The 20,592-nt window shown below is 45.8% G+C and overlaps 1 protein-coding gene across 1 annotated transcript; it reads left to right on the top strand.

Annotated features, from left to right (window-relative positions):
• Positions 1–11,018: 11,018 nt before the first annotated feature.
• LOC123064868 (9-beta-pimara-7,15-diene oxidase-like) lies at positions 11,019–12,940 on the top strand. Its single transcript, XM_044488271.1, has 2 exons — positions 11,019–11,909; positions 12,290–12,940. The coding sequence occupies exons 1-2, from the start codon at positions 11,019–11,021 to the stop codon at positions 12,938–12,940; spliced, it is 1,542 nt and encodes a 513-aa protein (XP_044344206.1).
• Positions 12,941–20,592: the final 7,652 nt, after the last annotated feature.

The raw sequence follows: 20,592 nt of genomic DNA, 5'->3' as shown, positions 1-20,592 counted from the left end.
GCTTGCTCTATAAGTTTGTGGTTGTGGGATCGATTCCTCTCTGAAGCTTTGCCTTTTTCTTTCATTTTTTACACCACACGCTACCTGTGTGGGTCGGCCAAGTCGGGGGGCGCCCTATGCGAAGTCCCGACTGGTTGCCGCAGTAAGCGGCACATAGGTGCTCCCCTTCAAATGGTCTCTGTTAGAGAATGTAAGGTTCACCTCCTTGCAACAGCAAAGCCGCCACGCGATGCTGCTGAGCCTGAGGTTGTCCAGCACCAGCGTGGGCTTCGCCATGGTCGACTGGTACAACTCGCTCCCGTTGACTGCCAGTTGCATCTCCAACGCCTCAGGAAAATAATCTTACCATTGAAGAATTCTCTCATTCTTGGCTTACAAGCAGCTAGCAGATGCAAGGAAGTATTAGCTTCATTTGCTTTTTTGCTGCCGTTCACCATCCAATCAAGGAGATGTAGAAGATGGCACTAATGCAAGAATGAAACTCTTTTTTTTGCCATTCACACCTCAATCAAAGCATCAGCAAGTCATACAAACAACATCATCAACTAAGAATTACTAGTTTACTAGAAGATGTCTTTTTTCCTCCTAGAAAATAAACAAGTATAAGATGCGTCTGGGTTCTTAGTTGGGCCGGCCAAGTCGGGGGGCGCCCTATGCGAAGTCCCGACTGGTTGCCACAGTAAGCGGCACATAGGTGCTCCCCTTCAAATGGTCTCTGTTAGAGAATGTAAAGTTCACCTCCTTGCAACAGCAAAGCCGCCACGCGATGCTGCTGAGCCTGAGGTTGTCCAGCACCAGCGTGGGCTTCGCCATGGTCGACTGGTACAACTCGCTCCCGTTGACTGCCAGTTGCGTCTCCAACGCCTCAGGAAAATAATCTTACCATTGAAGAATTCTCTCATTCTTGGCTTACAAGCAGCTAGCAGATGCAAGGAAGTATTAGCTTCATTTGCTTTTTTGCTGCCGTTCACCATCCAATCAAGGAGATGTAGAAGATGGCACTAATGCAAGAATGAAACTCTTTTTTTTGCCATTCACACCTCAATCAAAGCATCAGCAAGTCATACAAACAACATCATCAACTAAGAATTACTAGTTTACTATAAGATGTCTTTTTTCCTCCTAGAAAATAAACAAGTATAAGATGAGTCTGGGTTCTTAGTTGGGCCGGCCAAGTCGGGGGGCGCCCTATGCGAAGTCCCGACTGGTTGCCGCAGTAAGCGGCACATAGGTGCTCCCCTTCAAATGGTCTCTGTTAGAGAATGTAAGGTTCACCTCCTTGCAACAGCAAAGCCGCCACGCGATGCTGCTGAGCCTGAGGTTGTCCAGCACCAGCGTGGGCTTCGCCATGGTCGACTGGTACAACTCGCTCCCGTTGACTGCCAGTTGCGTCTCCAACGCCTCAGGAAAATAATCTTACCATTGAAGAATTCTCTCATTCTTGGCTTACAAGCAGCTAGCAGATGCAAGGAAGTATTAGCTTCATTTGCTTTTTTGCTGCCGTTCACCATCCAATCAAGGAGATGTAGAAGATGGCACTAATGCAAGAATGAAACTCTTTTTTTTGCCATTCACACCTCAATCAAAGCATCAGCAAGTCATACAAACAACATCATCAACTAAGAATTACTAGTTTACTATAAGATGTCTTTTTTCCTCCTAGAAAATAAACAAGTATAAGATGAGTCTGGGTTCTTATTGCGGGAACACAAGACTAATGCTTCTCTAGAGAAGCAGTAAGCCTTTTTCAGTTTTATAACGACAAAATTACTAACTTATGGAAAATGATGCTTAGGGCATGTCAATGGTCGATATGGCGTTTTTCTCCTATGTATTTCACGTCATTGAGAGAAGCCGAAAAACCATTATATATGATGGATTATCTCCAAAGTGTGATCTCTAGCAATTAATGTTTACATGATTAAAAAAACTAGAAATCCTTTGAATAAGGAAGACATCCCGTACAACAGCTACCTTGTCTTTTATTCAAAGACCATCTTTCTCTTAGCTAAGACAAGACGAGGCTTTTTTTCTATCTCTTTCTCTTGTTGAATAATTGAGCATTTTCCCTTTAAGTTTAATCCAAAAAACAGTAGATAACATGATAGCTATGATAACCAAAATAGGCAACAGATCGTGGAAGCAAGTATTCAGTTGAGAATATAAGAAAAAACATCATATCCATGTCAATTGCTACTAGTGGTAAATCAAATGCTAATCCTAACATAGAGGATAAGATGACATAACTTTTTTGCTTTTGAAGCGTAACTTATATGTTTCGACGATTATTTTGCCTAGTGCATTATACCAGGTGCATGACGAAACGTCTAGGTTAGCATGGTCAATGAGTGCATGGCCGTAGATGAGCAAATGAATGAATGATGACCGTGTAACCGCTATGAAATCAATAATTTATCAACAGACGGCAATTAGATCCTGACGCTTATCACAAGCGCCCGTGTTGGACATGGCCTGACATCACCAACTAGAGAGTTGACACTTCGATCGATCTCTCTGCTATCACTAATAAAAGAAATAAAATGACACTACAAGCAGGATTCCCGTTCACCATGATTAAAGAGTCCCTGGATGGGTGCAGCAATGCAATAAATTTAATTTTTTATCTATTGGATGCCTTCACGTGAAGTCAAGATCAAACGCCCTGTTGTTAATTCTTCCTTTCTACTTGTGTGTGTGTGTGTGGGCATGCGTGCGTGCGTGCGTGGCTGCTGCTTCTCTAACTTTAGAGGATTTTCTTCAGTTCCTGCCTTGGTATATAAAACTTGAACGCTTAGCCGCCACCAAATCTTTCCTACCAATGTCAATACCATATTTGGTAGATGCCCTTAGCAGCCATTGTCGCTTAGCTCATTAGATTGCATAGCTGACTTCTAAGCTTGTTTTTTTAATTATTTATATGATACGTACAGGCCGTACAGAGGATTAATCTTTTGAGCTTCTTCAGTGCACTACATGCCATAACTGGGTATTATTTTACAAATTTGAGCATCAATAGAAATGTGAAGAATCCAAGGTGCACGCCAGTGATTACGTGAAGGACTTAGAGCATCTCCAGCCATTCGCCCCCCAACGCACCCGGCGATATTGGTTTGGGCAATGCGCCGGTGGCGCCCTGTGGGCGATGGAGTTCCCAGCCGCGAACTCAGGTTTCGACCCCAAAGCGCACATAAATTTAAACTTGTCTTTTCCCGCTGCCAAAAAAATGCCCTAAGTTCGGCGATCTGCCACAAAGTTTGGCGACCACCATGCCACAGATCGGCGATCAAACATAAACGATAGCTCAACGCTCAAAAGGAAGGACACGTAGACAAAGGAATGCATCAAACGACGGGCTCCTCGGGCATGGGACTGGCCGGCGTCGGCGACAACGTCGCTTCTGTGCTCGGGCTGTTCGGCGACACGGGGGCTTCTGTGCTCGGGCTGTTCGTCATCGCCGTGGTCCTGGGATGGGCGTCCGCGTGGCTTCACCACTCGGCCTGGGCGTCGGCGTTGGGGTCGGCGTGGGCGTAGGCGCAGTGGTTGAAGGCATCTGGATCAAGATGAGGCCGCGCTCTGCCAGGTACCATGCCTTGACCTGCTCGTCCATTGTCGACATGTCCGCCCCCATCAAGAATGCCAGGTCGGTGTTCCTCTTCTTCGCGGCGACGTTGGTCAGGAGCATGTCGAGTTGGTGGCGCTGTTCGTCATCAACGCCGACCACCGTGCCTCGGATTTCTCCTCCCTCTTGGCGGCGTGGTTCTTGGCGTCGGCGATGCTGCTCGATCAATGATTGCAGCCGCTCGGCAGCCGGTGCGGCATCCTTCACCGTCTTGGCTCTTTTGTTGCCGTCAGGGTGCCCATTGGCCGCCCCCGGGGCAGGCGTGTCCGGCTTGTATGTCTCCTTGGCCTTGGCGAGGATGCGTCGGCCATCCCTCCACTTCTCGCACTTCTCGATCCGGCTGAACACCTGGAGGAACTTTAACTCTTGGTCGCTGCTGTCCTGGCGGTACATGGTAAACATCCGAACCATCTGCACAGCCGAAGAACAAGTGTCGGCGACATACACTGCGTAAAGAAGCGAGTGACGGCGGCTTTGCATACCTGACCCTAGATGTTGGCACCGTTTTCCGGGCGAGCCGCAGTCTCCTCGAGGATCCCATGGCATTTGTTGCAAGCCGTCTGGATGATCGCCCAATGGTTGGACATGGCCTTTGCATCGCGCTGCATGTGGATGGTGGCGAAGTAGGGGTCGACCAGCTTGCACTCGTCGAACGCTGACTTGATGTGCATCCAGTACTTGTCGGCGTTCTGGTTCGCGCCGGTGATCGGGTCGAGGCTGACGGTTTGCCATGCTTCGGCAAAGCACTCGTCTTCTTTGGACGTCTACTTGACACGCGGCTCGCCCGTCCTGGTCCCCTCACTTCTTCTTTTTCCCTTTCCTCGTCGGCGCCGGCTCCATCTCCTCCTCCTCTTCTTCCTCCTCCTCCTCCTCGCCGTCGTCGAGCTCGTCGTCCATGTCATCGGTGATATCCATTGTGTAGTCTTACGCGTGGAACCTGGGGTCAGCGGCAGCGGCGGCCGATCCGCTCGTGATGATGTTGTCCATGTCGGCTTCCGTCGCATCGGGGTTGCCGAAATGCGACGATGAGGCCTGCGAGAAGTGCAGGGCGCCAAGACGTAGAGGAAGCGTCGAGGAGGCTACGTACGCCGGCAGCGAATAGTTGTACGGGGGATACTGGACGCGGGCAAACGCCGGCGAGGGGATGTGCTGGTCGGGGTTCAGACCGGAAGGCGAGGCGCGCTGGCCATGTGGAAAGGTGATGTTGGGGTTGAATCCACCATGTCGGCGTAGCCAGGCGAGGATGCGTACCCCCAGGGCGGTGGCGGTGGCGAGAAGCTGGCCGGCGATGCGACGCTCTGCTGGCTCCATGCAACATGGTAAAGGCTATCCTTGACATTTTTATTGAAAAGAAAGATGCAAAACATTATTCTAAATAACAGCAAGCAAATCCTATCAAAAGAAAATGATGCTCCAAGCAAAACAAATATCATGTGGTGAATAAAAATGTAGCTCCAAGTAAATTTATCGATGAACGAAGAGGAAAGAGGGCAATGTCATCCGAGGCATCCCCAAGCTTAGGCTCTTGGTTGTCCTTGAATATTACCTTGGCGTGCCTTGGGCATTCCCAAACTTAGGCTCTTGCCACTCCTTATTCCATAGTCCATCGAATCTTTACCCAAAACTTGAAAACTTCACAACACAAAACTCAACAGAAAATCTTATGAGCTCCGTTAGTCTAAGAAAATAAATCACCACTTTTGGTACTGTTGTGAACTCATTCTAAATTCATATTGGTGTACTATCTACTGTATTCCAACTTCTCTATGGTTCATACCCTCTTATACTACTCATAGATTCATCAAAATAAGTAAACAACACATAGATAATAGAATCTGTCAAAAACTGAATAGTCTGTAGTAATCTGTAACTCTCGAATACTTCTGTAACTCCAAAAAATCTGAGAAATTAGGAAGTCCTAAGCAATTTGTTTGTTAATCTTCTTCAAAAAGAATCAACTGAAAAGCACGTTTAAGTGATTTATTAAAATTATTTTCGTGCGCGCAAAAGTTTCTGTTTTTAGCAAGATCAAATCAACTATTACTGTAAGCCATCCCAAAGGTCTTACTTGGCACTTTATTGAAACAAAAGCTACAAAACATGATTACTACAGTAGCATAATCATGTGAACACACAAAAACAGTAAGGGTAAATATTGGGTTGTCTCCCAACAAGTGATTTTCTTTAATGCCTTTTTAGGTAGGCATGATGATTTTAATGATGCTCTCATAAAAGATAAGAATTAAAACATAATGGGAGCATCATGAAGCATATGACTAGAACATTTAATTCTAACCCACTTGTGGGAACAATAATCAACTAGCATAGGAAGGCAAAACAAGCATAACTTCAAGATTTTCAACACATATAAAGGAAACTTGATATTATTGCAATATGTAAGATCACATGTTCCTCTCTCATAATAATTTTCAGTAGCATCATGAATGAATTCAATAATATATCCATCACATAAAGCGTTAATCTCATGATGCACAAGCATAGAAATTTTACTACTCTCCACATAAGCAAAATTCTTCTCATTCAGAATAGTGGAAGCAAACTCAACAAAATTACTATCATGTGAGGCATAATCCAATTGAAAATTAAAATCATGATGACAAATTTCATGGTTATATTTATTCTTTATAGCATATGTGTCATCACAATAATCATCATAAATAGGAGGCATGCTTTCATTATAATAAATTTGCTCCTCAAAACTTTGGGGACTAAACATATCATCTTCATCAAACATAGCATCCCCAAGCTTGTGGCTTTGCATATCATTAGCATCACGGGTATTCAAAGAATTCATACTAACAACATTGCAATCGTGCTCATCATTCAAAGATTTAGTGCCAAACATTTTAATGCATTATTCCTCTAGAAATTGAGCACAATTATAGGAATCCTTATTTTCACGGAAGACATTAAAAATATGAAGCATATGAGGCACCCTTAATTCCATTTTTTGGTAATTTTCTTTTATAGACTAAACTATTGATAAAACAAGAAACAAAAAGATTCGATTGCAAGATATAAAGATATACCTTCAAGCACTAACCTTCCCGGCAACAGCGCCAGAAAAGAGCTTGATGTCTACTACATAACCTTCTTCGTGTAGATGTTGTTGGGCCTCCAAGTGCAGAGGTTTGTAGGACAGTAGCAAATTTCCCTCAAGTAGATGACCTAAGGTTTATCAATCCGTGGGAGGCGTAGGATAAAGATGGTCTCTCTCAAACAACCTTGCAACCAAATAACAAAGAGTCTCTTGTGTCCCCAACACACCCAATACAATGACAAATTGTATAGGTGCACTAGTTCGGCGAAGAGATGGTGATACAAGTGCAATATGGATGATAGATATAGGCTTTTGTAATCTGAAAATATAAAAACAACAAGGTAGCAAGTGGTAAAAGTGAGCGTAAACGGTATTGCAATGCTAGGAAACAAGGACTAAGGTTCATACTTTCACTAGTGCAAGTTCTCCCAACAATAATAACATAATTGGATCATATAACAATCCCTCAACATGCAACAAAGAGTCACTCCGAAGTCACTAATAGCGGAGAACAAACAAAAAGGTTATTGTAGGCTACGAAACCACCTCAAAGTTATCCTTTCTGATCGATCTATTCAAGAGTCCGTAGTAAAATAACACGAAGCTATTCTTTTCGTTCGATCTATCCTAGAGTTCGCACTAGAATAACACCTTAAGACACAAATCAACCAAAACCCTAATGTCACCCAGATACTCCAATGTCACCGCAAGTATCCGTGGGTATGGTTATACAATATGCATCACACAATCTCAGATTCATATATTCAACCAACACAAAGAACTTCAAAGAGTGCCCCAAAGTTTCTACCGAAGAGTCAAGGCAAAAACGTGTGCCAACCCCTATGCATAAGCTCACAAGGTCACTGAACCCGCAAGTTGATCACCAAAACATACATCAAGTAGATCACGTGAATATCCCATTGTCACCACAGATAAGCACATGCAAGACATACATCAAGTGTTCTCAAATCCTTAAAGGCTCAATCCAATAAGATAACTTCAAAGGGAAAACTCAATCCATTACAAGAGAGTAGAGGGGAAGAAATATCATAAGATCCAACTATAATAGCAAAGCTCGCGATACATCATGATCATGCCAAATCAAGAACACGAGAGAGAGAGAGAGATAAAACACATAGCTACTGGTACATACCCTCAGCCCCGAGGGTGAACTACTCCCTCCTCATCATGGAGAGCGCCGGGATGATGAAGATGACCACCGGTGATGGATCCCCCCTCCGGCAGGGTGCCGGAATAGGGTCCAGATTGGTTTTTGGTGGCTATAGAGGCTTGCGGCGGCGGAACTCCCGATCTAGGTTTCTTTCTGGGGGAGGGGGTGGTATTTATAGATATTTTTGGCGTCGGTTTCACAACAGGGGGGTCTCCGAGTCGTCCACGGGATAGGGACGCGCCCAGGAGGGGTGGGGCGCGCCCTCCACCCTCGTGGACGGCTCGGGACTCTTCTGGCCCAACTCTTTTACTCCGGGGGCTTCTTTTGGTCCATAAAAAATCATCAAAAATGGGCACGTCAATTGGACTCCGTTTGGTATTCCTTTTCTGTAAAACTCAAAAATAAGGAAAAAACAGAAACTGGCACTGGGCTCTAGGTTAATAGATTAGACCAAAAATCATATAAAGCAACGTATAAATGCATATAAAACATCTAAGATGGATAATATAATAGCATGGAACAATAAAAAATTATAGATACGTTGGAGATGTATCAAGGGCCGACGGGGACGGATATCAAAACCATGGCGCTATGTATAACAAACAACGTATAGGTAAGATAATTATACAAGTAACTATATATCTAAATCACACAAACATGATTTTTTATATTAAAAAGATAAGAACAAGAGGCTCACCACAAGGTGGAGCTGGCGACGGGACGGTGCGGGCGATCGACGGTGGTTAGGACGGAGACGGGAAGGCACTAAGTAAACCACACCTACATATGCAAATTAAGAGTTATTTTGACCTCAAATTGCATATAAATCAAATACTACCACATATAATTCCTTCCAAAATAAAATCCACAAATCACTATACTTATAGAGCATTGCAAGAGCTAATCTCGCAATGAGAGATGAAAGGAAAAAGTTGCTAACCTTTGTGATCACTTGGATGGATGGGGTGCCTTCAAATCTTCACAAATTTTGGCAAAAATGGAGTGTGAGCTCGAGAGGAAGAGGAAAGGGGAAGAACAAAGCGCTCGGGATGGACTAAGGGGTTTATATAGGAAGACTTTTAGTACCAGTTTGTTAGACGAACCGGGACTAAAGGTGCATTTCTAGTCCCGGTACTAGAGCTGCTGGTGGGGCCCCAGCCTGACAAAAGCCTGCCACCACCTCTTTAGTACCGGTTCGTGGTATGAACCAGTACTAAAGGTTCGCCACGAACCGGCTCTAATGAACCAGTACTAAAGGTACTAATGCAAGCCGCCCGCCTAGCCGTTGGAATCGGCTCTAATGATCACATTAGTGCCGGTTCAAATACAAACTGGGACTAATGAGCTTCACATTAGGCCCTTTTTCTACTAGTGTTAGTGGATATTCATAAATGATTAAGAAGAAAGTAAGGGATTGCAACTTAAGTTACATTGAAGGTTCGAGATGTTCATAATTTCCATCCCTATTTTCACCCCTTCCCTGTTATTAAAATGGTAGGGGTTGTTAGACTCTAAACTCCTTCCCATAGACTTTGAGGATATCTTACCACATGTGCCATGTGGTGCTAAACTCCCACTCCCGATCCCTTTTAATTCCCAGTCCCTACAACCAAACAGGTGGCTTTGATCTTATAACCCAGTTCATATTTCCTTTATCTAATTATTACCTCCAACCAACCAAACAAGACATAGTTTTAATAAAATAGAGGCAAAAGGCCAAAATAGAAAAGAAAATACAAAGCTGAAATAGCAAAGCATAAGAAATCAAAGCGCAGAGTCTATAGAAAGCTTGCCAAGTACGGTTAGATCATCTCTAACACATCCCCCAAAACTCTTGTAACTCCAAAAAAATGTAACTATTGGGAGTTAGACCCATCAACTCATCATCAGTAGTCCTCTATGTAACGCAATTCCGGGTCCACTAACACCAGCGTTTCTGACCCATATGTGTCAACCAGGCCCAACCGGAGAGCAACACCAACTAATGAGAGGCCTTGGGCCCCCCTCCCCCAAAGACTAGCCTGTTAGGAGGGGACACCCACACCCTTGTAAGCCGTGTTCTATCTCTTTCCATAACCGATGTGGGACTAAACCCAACAATCTTTCCCTCACACATCGGTCACCATGGGCCTGCTAACACTAGCATTTCCATCCCACCAACCATGACCGACCACCCGTGAATCCACCGAAATTTATTTCGGACACCTGGACTCTGATACCATTTGCCACGCAATCCCGGTTCCGCTAACACTGACTTATGAGAGGCCTTGGACCCTCTCCCCCAAAAGACTAGCGTGTTAGGAGAGGACACCCACATCCTTATAAGTCGTGTTGTGTCTTCTCCCACAACCCGTGGGAGTAAACCAAACACTGTAAACTCCAGAAAAGCTTTCAACTCTCGAAAAACAACCCATCACTCATTAGTAGGGGGTTTTGCTCCCTCTCAATTTTAACCCATTCTTTTTTTCTTGCGGGAGGAAGTTACGCCACCAAGGACCACCTCCAGTCACCACAGTTCTTGCCGTCACTAACCCTTCCACCTAAACTTGGACCGCGGGGTCAAAACCCATTCCACGTCATCAACGAAATCACTTCCATTTAGGATAGAGACATAATAAAAGCATACGGTCTGGAAAAATCAGAGTGCAAGTTGTCTAATTTTGAAGTTGAGGGACAAAAGCTGCACTTGTCAATTAGTTGAGGGACTAAAATAAACTTTTGTCTATTCATATTATTTTCCATAAACCTGATTAAATTTTGTAAATTCTGACTTATATTAGAAGTTAGAACAACCTAACAGGCATTGTATTTTGATCGCAGAGGAAATACAGAGTACTCATAACGAACAAATCAAGCAGAATCCAAACAGGCGACTAATATTAGAAGTTTTCTTAAAAAAAATATAATACTGACGCAGACGCTCGTACACTCAACGAACATTGCCGGAAAGACTAAAACAAATCCAAAAAAATGAGAACACCACAAAGAACCTAATCACCCGAGCTAGGCTCAGTTCGCGACTTATATTAGAAGTTAGAACAATCTAACCATTGTCTAAACTGGATCCTACCGCCACTGGAGCCTTCATCACAAGGCTTATAAGATGGTCCCTCGCTCTTCTTCTCAAGTAAAACAACGAGCTTTGTGAAATAAGTAATTCCACACTGATGGAGCTAACGGCAGCCGCCCTCCTGTTCCTCTCACTCGTTTCACTAGCGATCCTTTTGTCCTTAGTTGGCCGTAAATCCAAAGCCGCAGCAAGGCCTCCTGGTCCATGGAGCCTCCCGTTCATCGGAAGCCTACACCACCTCCTCACGCCACTGCCGCACGTCGCTCTCCGTGACCTGGCCAACAAGCACGGCCCGGTGATGTACCTGAGGCTGGGCCAGGTGGACGCCGTCGTCATCTCCTCGCCGGCGGCTGCGCAGGAGGTCCTCCGGGACAAGGACCTCAGCTTCGCGTCGCGCCCCAGCATCCTGGCCTCGAAGATCTGCCTGTACGGGAACCTGGACGTCGCCTTCGCGCCCTACGGCGCGTACTGGCGGACCATGCGCAGGCTCTGCACGACGGAGCTCCTCAGCGCGCGCAAGGTCCGGCAGTTCGCGCCCGTCAGGGGTGGCGAGATCCTGCGCCTCGTCGACACGATCCGCTCTGCCGGCCGAGGTGGCGAGGCGGTTAATCTCGGAAGCCTGGTGATGTCGTGCACGAACACGATCACGGCGAAGGTGGCGTTCGGCGAGGGGTGCGCCGGGGAGCTGCAGGCGCAGTTCCTTTCGGCGATCGAGGTGATTCTGAGGAGCAGCGGGGGCCTCTGCGTCGGGGACCTCTTCCCGTCTCTGTCGTTCGTCGATGTCGTCAGTGGGATGAAGCGCCGGCTCTCGCGAGCGCGCCGGCAGCTCGACACGGTCCTTGACAAGATCATCGCGGAGTGCGAGGCGCGGCGAGAGCAGAACAAGAAGGGAGACGAGGAGGACCTTTTGAGAGTCTTGCTTCGGATCAGGGATGAGGGGCAGCTCGAGGTCCCCATGGGCACCACAAACATCAAGGCAGTCATAGCGGTGAGTATATGAAACGGGATTTTCATCTTTGTGCATGTCAACTCCGTGACATGGTTTTCACTTCCACTTTCAGAAATATTTGCAACAAAATCACTAAAGTTCACTTTTCGGAAATATTTCAGCAAGCACCAAAATAAATTCAATCAATACCAGTGACTCGATTTGCATTTCAGCCAAAGGGCTGAATCATTCACTTAAAATATTCAACTAGATATTTGGAAGATTTGAGAAATTTTTTGAATGTTCATGTAGTTCTGAAATTGCCGAATGATTTTGACGGAAATGTAAACATTTCTGTGTCAACAAAATTATGGAACTTCAATCAATTTCATAGACATCTCATGGAAAGTAAAAACTATGCTTTGTGACCGACTAATTAGGATATGTTCGCTGGAGGGACGGAGACGACTGCATCAACCACCGAGTGGGTCATGTCGGAGCTCATAAGGAACCCAAGCGCAATGGCCAAGGCGCAGAAGGAGGTGCGGTGTGCATTCAACCACAAGAACCCAGAAGACCATGAGGCTCACATGGAAGAGCTATGCTACACAAAGATGGTAGTCAAGGAGGCCATGAGGCTTCACCCGGTGGTTCCGCTCTTGCTCCCCCGTGTCTGCAGGGAGACCTGCGACGTCCGCGGGCTCAGGGTCGAGGAGGGCACTCGCGTCTTCGTCAATGCATGGGCGATGGCGAGGAGCCCCGAGTACTGGCAGGATGCAGAGGAGTTCAGGCCAGAGAGGTTCGAGGACAACGCGGCGGACTACAAAGGTACACAGCTAGAGTACCTGCCATTTGGAAGTGGAAGGAGGATGTGTCCTGGGAACATCTTTGCATTGGCCTTGGTAGAACTCGTCGTGGCACGACTTCTATACTACTTCGACTGGAGCCTCCCTGCCGGAATGCGGCCGGATGAGCTGGACATGGACACCGTTGTAGGCTTGACGGCAAAGAGAAGCAACCATCTACTCTTGGTGGCGTCACCATATAATGTGCCGATCCATAAGGAGATTGATGACTGCAAAGCTCACTGATGTTCATTAGTAGTATAGTATAATAAATAAGTTGTAGGCATCCCACACCGGATAGTATCATACCGCATGGTATTATTTTAGTTACTATCATCCTGTTGTATAGTGCATATCATAGTATCATCTTATTTATCCATTTGTAATGTAAAGTTATGTACAAGATCTATTTACCAATTCCTTGTTTGGTGATCTATGATACTGCTATCTTCTCTTTATTCTTTAATTACAGTGTCATATCATCTACGTGTTAAATTGGCAGTGCATGATATTTGTTAGGGAAACACTTCTTATCTGTAGTATGAAAGAAGCCCGACGTCAGACTAGACCAACGCCATTGATGGCTATTTTTTAAATAATACATTATTTTTATTAATTTTCATAAATATTATGCATGATATATAATTTTTAAAAATAATACACCATCGGCCCGCTGCTGGCCGACTGGGCCTAGTCAGCCCACTTCAGGCCGACTGGATGTAGTTGGCCAGTAGCAAGCCGACAGCTGGCCCGCCTACCACGTGTCGGCCGCGCATTAGCCAGGCCACGTCGCGAGGAGGAGAGAGGTGGCTGTCGGCGCAGGCTGGTCACGGGGCGCCCCAGTCGGCTTGTTGCTGACCGATCGATCAGCTGCTGGCCGACAGGGTGTGGCCCATGTCGTGCGCGGCTGGCCCGGCTCCCTTTTCCTCTTCTTCCACGCGCCAGTGCTTCTCTTCTATGTTCTTCTTCTGTTCTTTCTTTCTCCTCCCTATACTAGAAAATGACCCCAATTTCTACACCAAATGAACCGTTTTTCCGCGGATTTGGCACCGTGAATGGATTCTACTTAGTTAGGGCAACCAAAAGAGACCTCGATCTACTGATGGGGTAGCTCGTGGTGGTCGTGGTGAGCATTTAGGTGGAGTTTTTTTCCAGCTCATTGGTGGAGGTTGTTGCGGTGGTGGGGGTGGAGGAGGTGGTGGTGAAGTTGGGGCAGTGTGGTGGAGGTGGTGGAGGTGAAGCTCCGGCAGTTTGGTGGAGTTTACTGCTTAGATTCCGGTGATTGAAGGTCGTCGTTCGTCGTTCGTACGCACGCTTCAAGGGTATATTTCAACCAACATTTTATTTTTCGTAGGTGCTCCGGTAGTATTTGTTAATATGTTTCGATGTGAAATAAATTAGTTGTGTGATAATTGTTAGTTGCTCCGGTAGTATACGTAAATATATTTAGATGTTAACTAATTAGTTGTGTAAAAATTTGTAGTTTCTCCGGTAGTATTAGTTGCTCCGTTAATATTCCGTAATATATAGCTAGCTAATATATAGACCTGTGTAACATTTGTTAGTGCGCATATTTTAAGTTGTTGCTTAATACTTGTATATCATTGTTGAAAAAAACTAGGTGAGCCGAGAAGTCTGATGTGGTGAAGTTCATATTTTACTACGGTCATGGTACTGTCCAAACAACTGAGATGGGAGCTGATCTGAGTGAATTTACTCACATAGAGGTGCCAATGAGCGCACCTCAAACATGGTCTGTTAGTCAGTTGAAAGAATGGATTGCGGCAAGTTTAGGTCTTGATACTGAAACACACACCGTCGGTGTTCATGGATTGTGGACATGGTCAAGTACAATAATTTACTTTTATTTGAGGCCAATAGAGCGAGACTCCGATTGGGTGCGGTGGTTACAAGGTTGTGAACGAAGGGGATGCAATCCTGTTGCCTTAGTGCTTCCCGTCGTGAAGGAGGTCACTGTACATGAAGTCAAGGGTGGCTACGATCCTGGGCAGAGCAGTGTGGGGAGGCAGTTATCTATGTCAAATGCTGGAGATGATGGTTACGAACAAGGACAGAGCAGTCAGGTAGAAGGAGGAAATGCTGATGGTTATGAACCAGGGCAGAATAGTCAGGTAGAAGGGGGAAATGCCAATGGTGAATACAATGGTGAGGTGGACGCTGACGAGGTAGATGGGCACATGCAGGACCAGATGGAAGAAGAAGACACCGATGTTGATGGGGTCATGCCTATGATTCAGACAAGTCGTATGAAGAAGAAAATGCAGAGAAGGTCCTGAATCCTGCATCGTGGAATCATGACTTCTCATCTGCTATGATCGTGAACGATGGACATGATTCTGCCTGGCAATATCACCAGAATAATATTGCGACGGGTGCTATGTATCCCAACAAGCAAGCTCTGAATGATACAATAACAAACTGGGCAATGTCCATGCAAAGGGTTTTCACTGCTCAGGTGCCAAGTCAGAAATACCTGACAATGGTATGCAGGAATGCAGATTGTCCTGCCAGGGTGCACGGCTATCTCCCTAAGTATGGCACAAGTTGGATGATCAGTGACTTAGTTAATCACACTTGTCTTATTCCCTGCATCCCTCAAGATCATGCCAACCTTTCATCGACGCTTATTGCTTAGTTGTTTTACGATGAGATAGTGCAGGGCAAAGCTATGGAAGTGAAGGCAGTCCAGACAAAAGTCTTCGCCAGGTTCAAGTACCGAATTTCTTATGGCAAGGCTTGGAGGGCTAAGCATGCGGCGCTTGAGAGGAGATTTGGTTCTTATTTTGATGCATATGACTCTGTTGTCCAGCTCCTCCACACCCTGCAGCAGCGGAATCTAGGCACTTATATCGATATTCAAGACCTGTTCATGCTAGAGTTCCCAACTGTGAGGGTGCTGCATCGTCTCTTCTTCTCTTTTGGTGTATGCATCGAAGCTTTCAGGCATTGCCGACCGATGATATGTGTTGATGGTACTTTTCTCGCTAGCAAGTACAAGGGTCAGATCCTAACAGCCATAGGTCAAGACGGCCAAAATCAAATTGTCCCACTCGTATTTGCTTTTGTGGAGAGTGAGAACATTGAAAGTTGGACATGGTTCTTCAGGCAGTTGAAAATATCAGTTATGAAGGAGAAGCCCAATGTGTGCATCCTTCATGACAGGCACGCAGGTATACTCAGTGCGATAAGGACACTGACAAACCCAGGCCCTGAGGAACAAACTCCATGGCGGGACTTGCAGATCCATTGGTGTATGCGCCATCTGGGGGCTAATTTCTTCTCACAGTTTAGAAATAAGAACCTGATGAATCTTTTCAAAAAACTCTGCAAGCAGAACCAGTTATGGAAGTACAATTTGGTATGTGACAGACTTAATGTGTGCACACAGAGACACATGAGGGACAGGAAAGCTGCAATAGATGCAGCGATGAGGGCACATGTTGAAGCAGTAGCTGCACAGTTGGCAACAGGAACATCGGCCGTGGAGGAGGAGCATGTTGGGCTATGTGACCTTCCAGGCTTTGACCCACCTGGTACTAGGAGAAGGCTCGGGAGGTCGATTAAAACTTTCGAGCAGTGGATAGAGCATGAGCCTCTGGAGAGGTGGTCTTTGCTACATGACACATTTGGAGCAAGGTGCGGTGTCATGACAACGAACCTCGCGGAAACATACAACTTTGTCCTTAGAGGAAACCGGGCATTTCCACTTACATCCATTGTTGAGGGTATTTTCTATGGCACCGTGAAGTATTTCAGAGATAGACGCCAAAAAACAGAGCAACATATCTTGAACAACCCAAATACACGTTACTGTGAAAGAGTCACGAAGTACATGGACAACAAGATGCAAAAAGCTAGGTCACACACTGTAGTCGCCATCGGTAATCAAGAAAGAAGGTTTGAGGTACGCTTAGCCAACAACAAATTCGGATGTGCAAATGAGTTGAGGACGCATGAGGTGAGAATTGGTAATGAAGCCTGGCCAACGTGTGAGTGCACATGCAACAAACCAAAATTGCTTCACCTACCTTGCTCACATGTACTTGCTGCTTGCGGACAACTTGGAATGGATACAATATCGTTTGTGTCTCCATTTTTTCTGAAAGAGTCTATCCTCAATACCTGGACAGGTGAGTTGATGGGTTTTCGATCAATGGGTAACTTCAACAGCGTCAACCCCGCTAAAAGGCGTTACATTCGAAACCCAGAGCACATGCGTACAAGTAGAGGCAGATGACAATGTCGGCGAATCCGAAATGATATGGATGAATCTGAAGCAGGAGGTCCGACTAGGCAATGCATTCTATGTAATGAATTTGGCCATAGGGACACTAATTGTCCCATTTCGTCACTGGGCATGGACGAGGCAACCGGAGACGAAGAGGAAGTAGAGGAGTAAGAGGGAGAGGAAGAAGATAAGCTAGGAGTAGTATGTTCTGAATTTATATTAAGTGCGGCACTATGTTCTGAATTTGTATTAGGTGTGGCACTATGTTCTGAATTTGTATTAAGTATGGCACTATATTCTGAATTTGTATTAAGTGTGGAACTATGTTCTGAATTTGTATTAAGTGTGGCAATATGTTCTGAATTTGTATTAAGTGTGGCATTATGTTCTAAATTTTTTTAAGTGTGGCACTATATTCTGAATTTTTATTAAGTGTGGCACTATGTTCTGAATTTTTCTGTGCAGGAATGTCGGGAATGTGGTTGCTGAATGGGGACATTGATAGGGGTCATCGTGCTGCAATATGGTATGAGCGCAAGCTTGAGCCTCTGGTCACTCACACTCCTAAGGAGAACTGGATGATACACCCAGGATGGGTTCAGTGGTACGTGCTTTATTAATTTGCACACTGACATGCATATTAATGGGAGACACTAACTAAAATGTTCTGTGATGAAGGTTGAAATGGGCCGGCCTATTACCTTTCGTGCGCCTGGTTGAGTCTATCCCGGGCTGCAAATGCCTCGCCATCGACTCCTCCTTGTTGAGCTGCTTAGTGGACCGTTGGAGGCCAGAGACCCACACGTTTCACTTTCGATGGGGAGAGATGCATGGCTCCTACTCTCGAGGATGTGTAACTTTTGTTGGGACTATCGTTTGCAGGTCATGCCATAGGACCGTTGGATGCACCGGCTGGTTGGGAGCAAGGTCTTACACAACGTTTTCATGGTGTTTTTCCGGATGCTCCGGATCCGGTATGGGAGCATCATGGACGTAAGTATGATTGGTTGCTCAATTTCCAGGTTATTTTCCCTACCTCTTATCTTCAATTTATCATGCATATGGTTTTACAGAAAATACCCGCGGCTTACTAAAACTTTCTCTGTGCTTAATGCAGATCCAGAAGTTTCAGGCGCCATTGAGTGCGGAACAGATCACTCGGAGCCTGGAGGCCTACTTAATTAATGTGTCTTTTCGGCAAGGTGATGTTCATAGAGAACCATGTCAGCACTATTAGCGCGCTCTACATCCCTATGGCACTCTAGATAGCTAGTGCTCAGACGGCGGATCAGATCAGACAGAGGAGTTGGAGTTCGGCGGTCTTAGCGGCTACATACCAAGGTATGTGCAATGATTGCCAACTTACATCGAGAAAGCCAGCCCTTCTTGGATGCCCTCTATTCCTACAGCTGTGGTTGTGGAAGAGGTTCTTTATAGGGCGACCAGATGTACGTGTTAATCAGCCTATAGACGCCATGTTTGATGCTGATGGCATCGACATGCCTACTTTTGGTCTGTGTTGGACATGTCGCGAGGTATTTATCGTGTTATAGTTTAATGCAACTTTTGTGTGCACCAGAGATAGTTCAATACTAGCGGCTACTAACATTTGTTTTCTGCAGAGACACTTTGCTAGTGACCAGACCAGAAAGGCATACACGGCACTGAGCGAGCAGTTCGATACGTACACTGGGGTCATCTGGCAGCCCTACACGGAAGTAGCCATAAATGCGAGACACCCTGGTGGTATGTCTTTGCTATGCACAAGGGACCGAGATTACTGGATGATGAAATCGAAGATCATCTTTGATATCTTCGTCGAGGAGATGGCACAACAGAGGGTTATGAGGCAATTTGGTCTTCTGCAGTTGGAGCTACCTCCCCCTACAGAGAACCCGGTGCCATCACACATCCACAGATATTAACCAGTTTTTCAATGTTGCATTATTTTTCATAGTGCTCAATTCAAAGGGCATGACACCATAATTATCTTTCATAATTGCTGAACACACACCACAATTTTAGGACGACAAGGGCATGACTAGGACAACTGCTGAGTGGCTAGTTAGACTAGAGTTGTATGTTATAGAATGGGAGCCAACAAACACACATCTATGGCACGAGAATCACAATTTTAAACTCAATGAATTCAATCTCTATTTGCGGCGCTACATGACCAGAACACTATTACACATCGTTGAGCACTCTCACCCAGAGGAGATACCTGATCCTACTCCGTCGGATACATACCCGAGCTATGATAGTTCGGGCTCTAGGAGTACGTGGTAAGATATATTTTCTTTAAGTAATGTTGTCACATACTTTGGCGTGCATACTTAATAATCGTCATGAAAATTTGCAGGCTACCTTGACAAACGAACTCTACGACGACGTGACCACCTTTGGATGATCACTGTCATCAGGACCTCTTCTTCACCACTGTCCTGTGCTACAACCCTTCTTGGAACGAATGCAGAACAAAATATGGGCTGTCTACGAGGCTATCACGTGCACCCGGAGAAGCGATATTGTTCAACACCAGCAATAGCAGCCGCGTCCCTCCATGCACCGACATCAACCACGTCCACGTCTAGCACATCAGCCGACGACCAGGCCACCCCCTCCTGAACAACCTGGCAGTTCAACATGGCAGCACCCACAACACTATGGTCCCATGTCGAGCTTCGTGTTTTCTCCACTGCCATAGCACCACGGTCCCTCGTCGAGCTTTGTTTTTGAGCCAGAGCAACCGTCACAGCCAGGACAGCCAGCAGGTGTGTGTCTTCATATTTATTGTTTTCAATATTAGTTGAGGCGACATCATTCTTCATGACTTAAAGTTCCGTCGTGCAGGAGCCTATGGCTATCATGTGTCTATGTCAGCATGCATCACATGATACGTGGGGGAGTGATCAATATCCCGAGGAGAACATACAGGCTCAGATGTCGCAGCACACCCACTGGATGGACATGTTTTTGACTCCTCCACCAGGCCCCACACAGGATACATACACAACATGACCAGGGAGAGTCTAAGATTCCTCCTTATATTATTAGGCCACCCAATAGGTTAGGATGGACGCGGCCTGTAGATCCGCCTCCCCGCCAGGCCAGACGTCGTATTTAGATAGAACATAATGCTCGTACAACAAGACAGTACAAACAACAACATAGAAGTACATCTAAATTAAACGGTACATACGACTTAACTTACAACATACAACATAAAAACTACATGAAGTTATCATCGTCATCCTCCATCGATGCAGAACTCTTGCCCTTCGATGATGAAGAACTCTTGCCCTTCGACGATGAGGAACTCTTGTCCTTCGACGATGCAGAACTATTGCCCTTCGAAGATGCAGAACTCTTTCCCTTCGATGATGAAGAACTCTTGTCCTTTGACGATGCAGAATCTGGAAGCGGCGGCATGAAGATATCATCTTCATCCTCGCTGTCGGCACTCCATAAATAGGTATGTTTTGCTCCGAAATGTAGGTACCTTCCACGCTGTAGGTATCTTCCATGCAACCTCGAAAGTTCTTTCTGTATCTCCTCAAAGGTCCTGGAAGGCCACCCGGACCGACTTAATGCGTGAGCCAGCTCATTCAGCAGGGTTTCACTACTGATGAGTTCTTCCCAGGGAACT

This window comes from Triticum aestivum, chromosome 3B (assembly GCF_018294505.1).
Source record: "Triticum aestivum cultivar Chinese Spring chromosome 3B, IWGSC CS RefSeq v2.1, whole genome shotgun sequence".
Lineage (NCBI taxonomy): Eukaryota > Viridiplantae > Streptophyta > Magnoliopsida > Poales > Poaceae > Triticum > Triticum aestivum.
The sequence above is the reverse complement of the archived record's forward strand: the minus strand, read 5'-3'. Positions and strand labels throughout refer to the sequence as shown.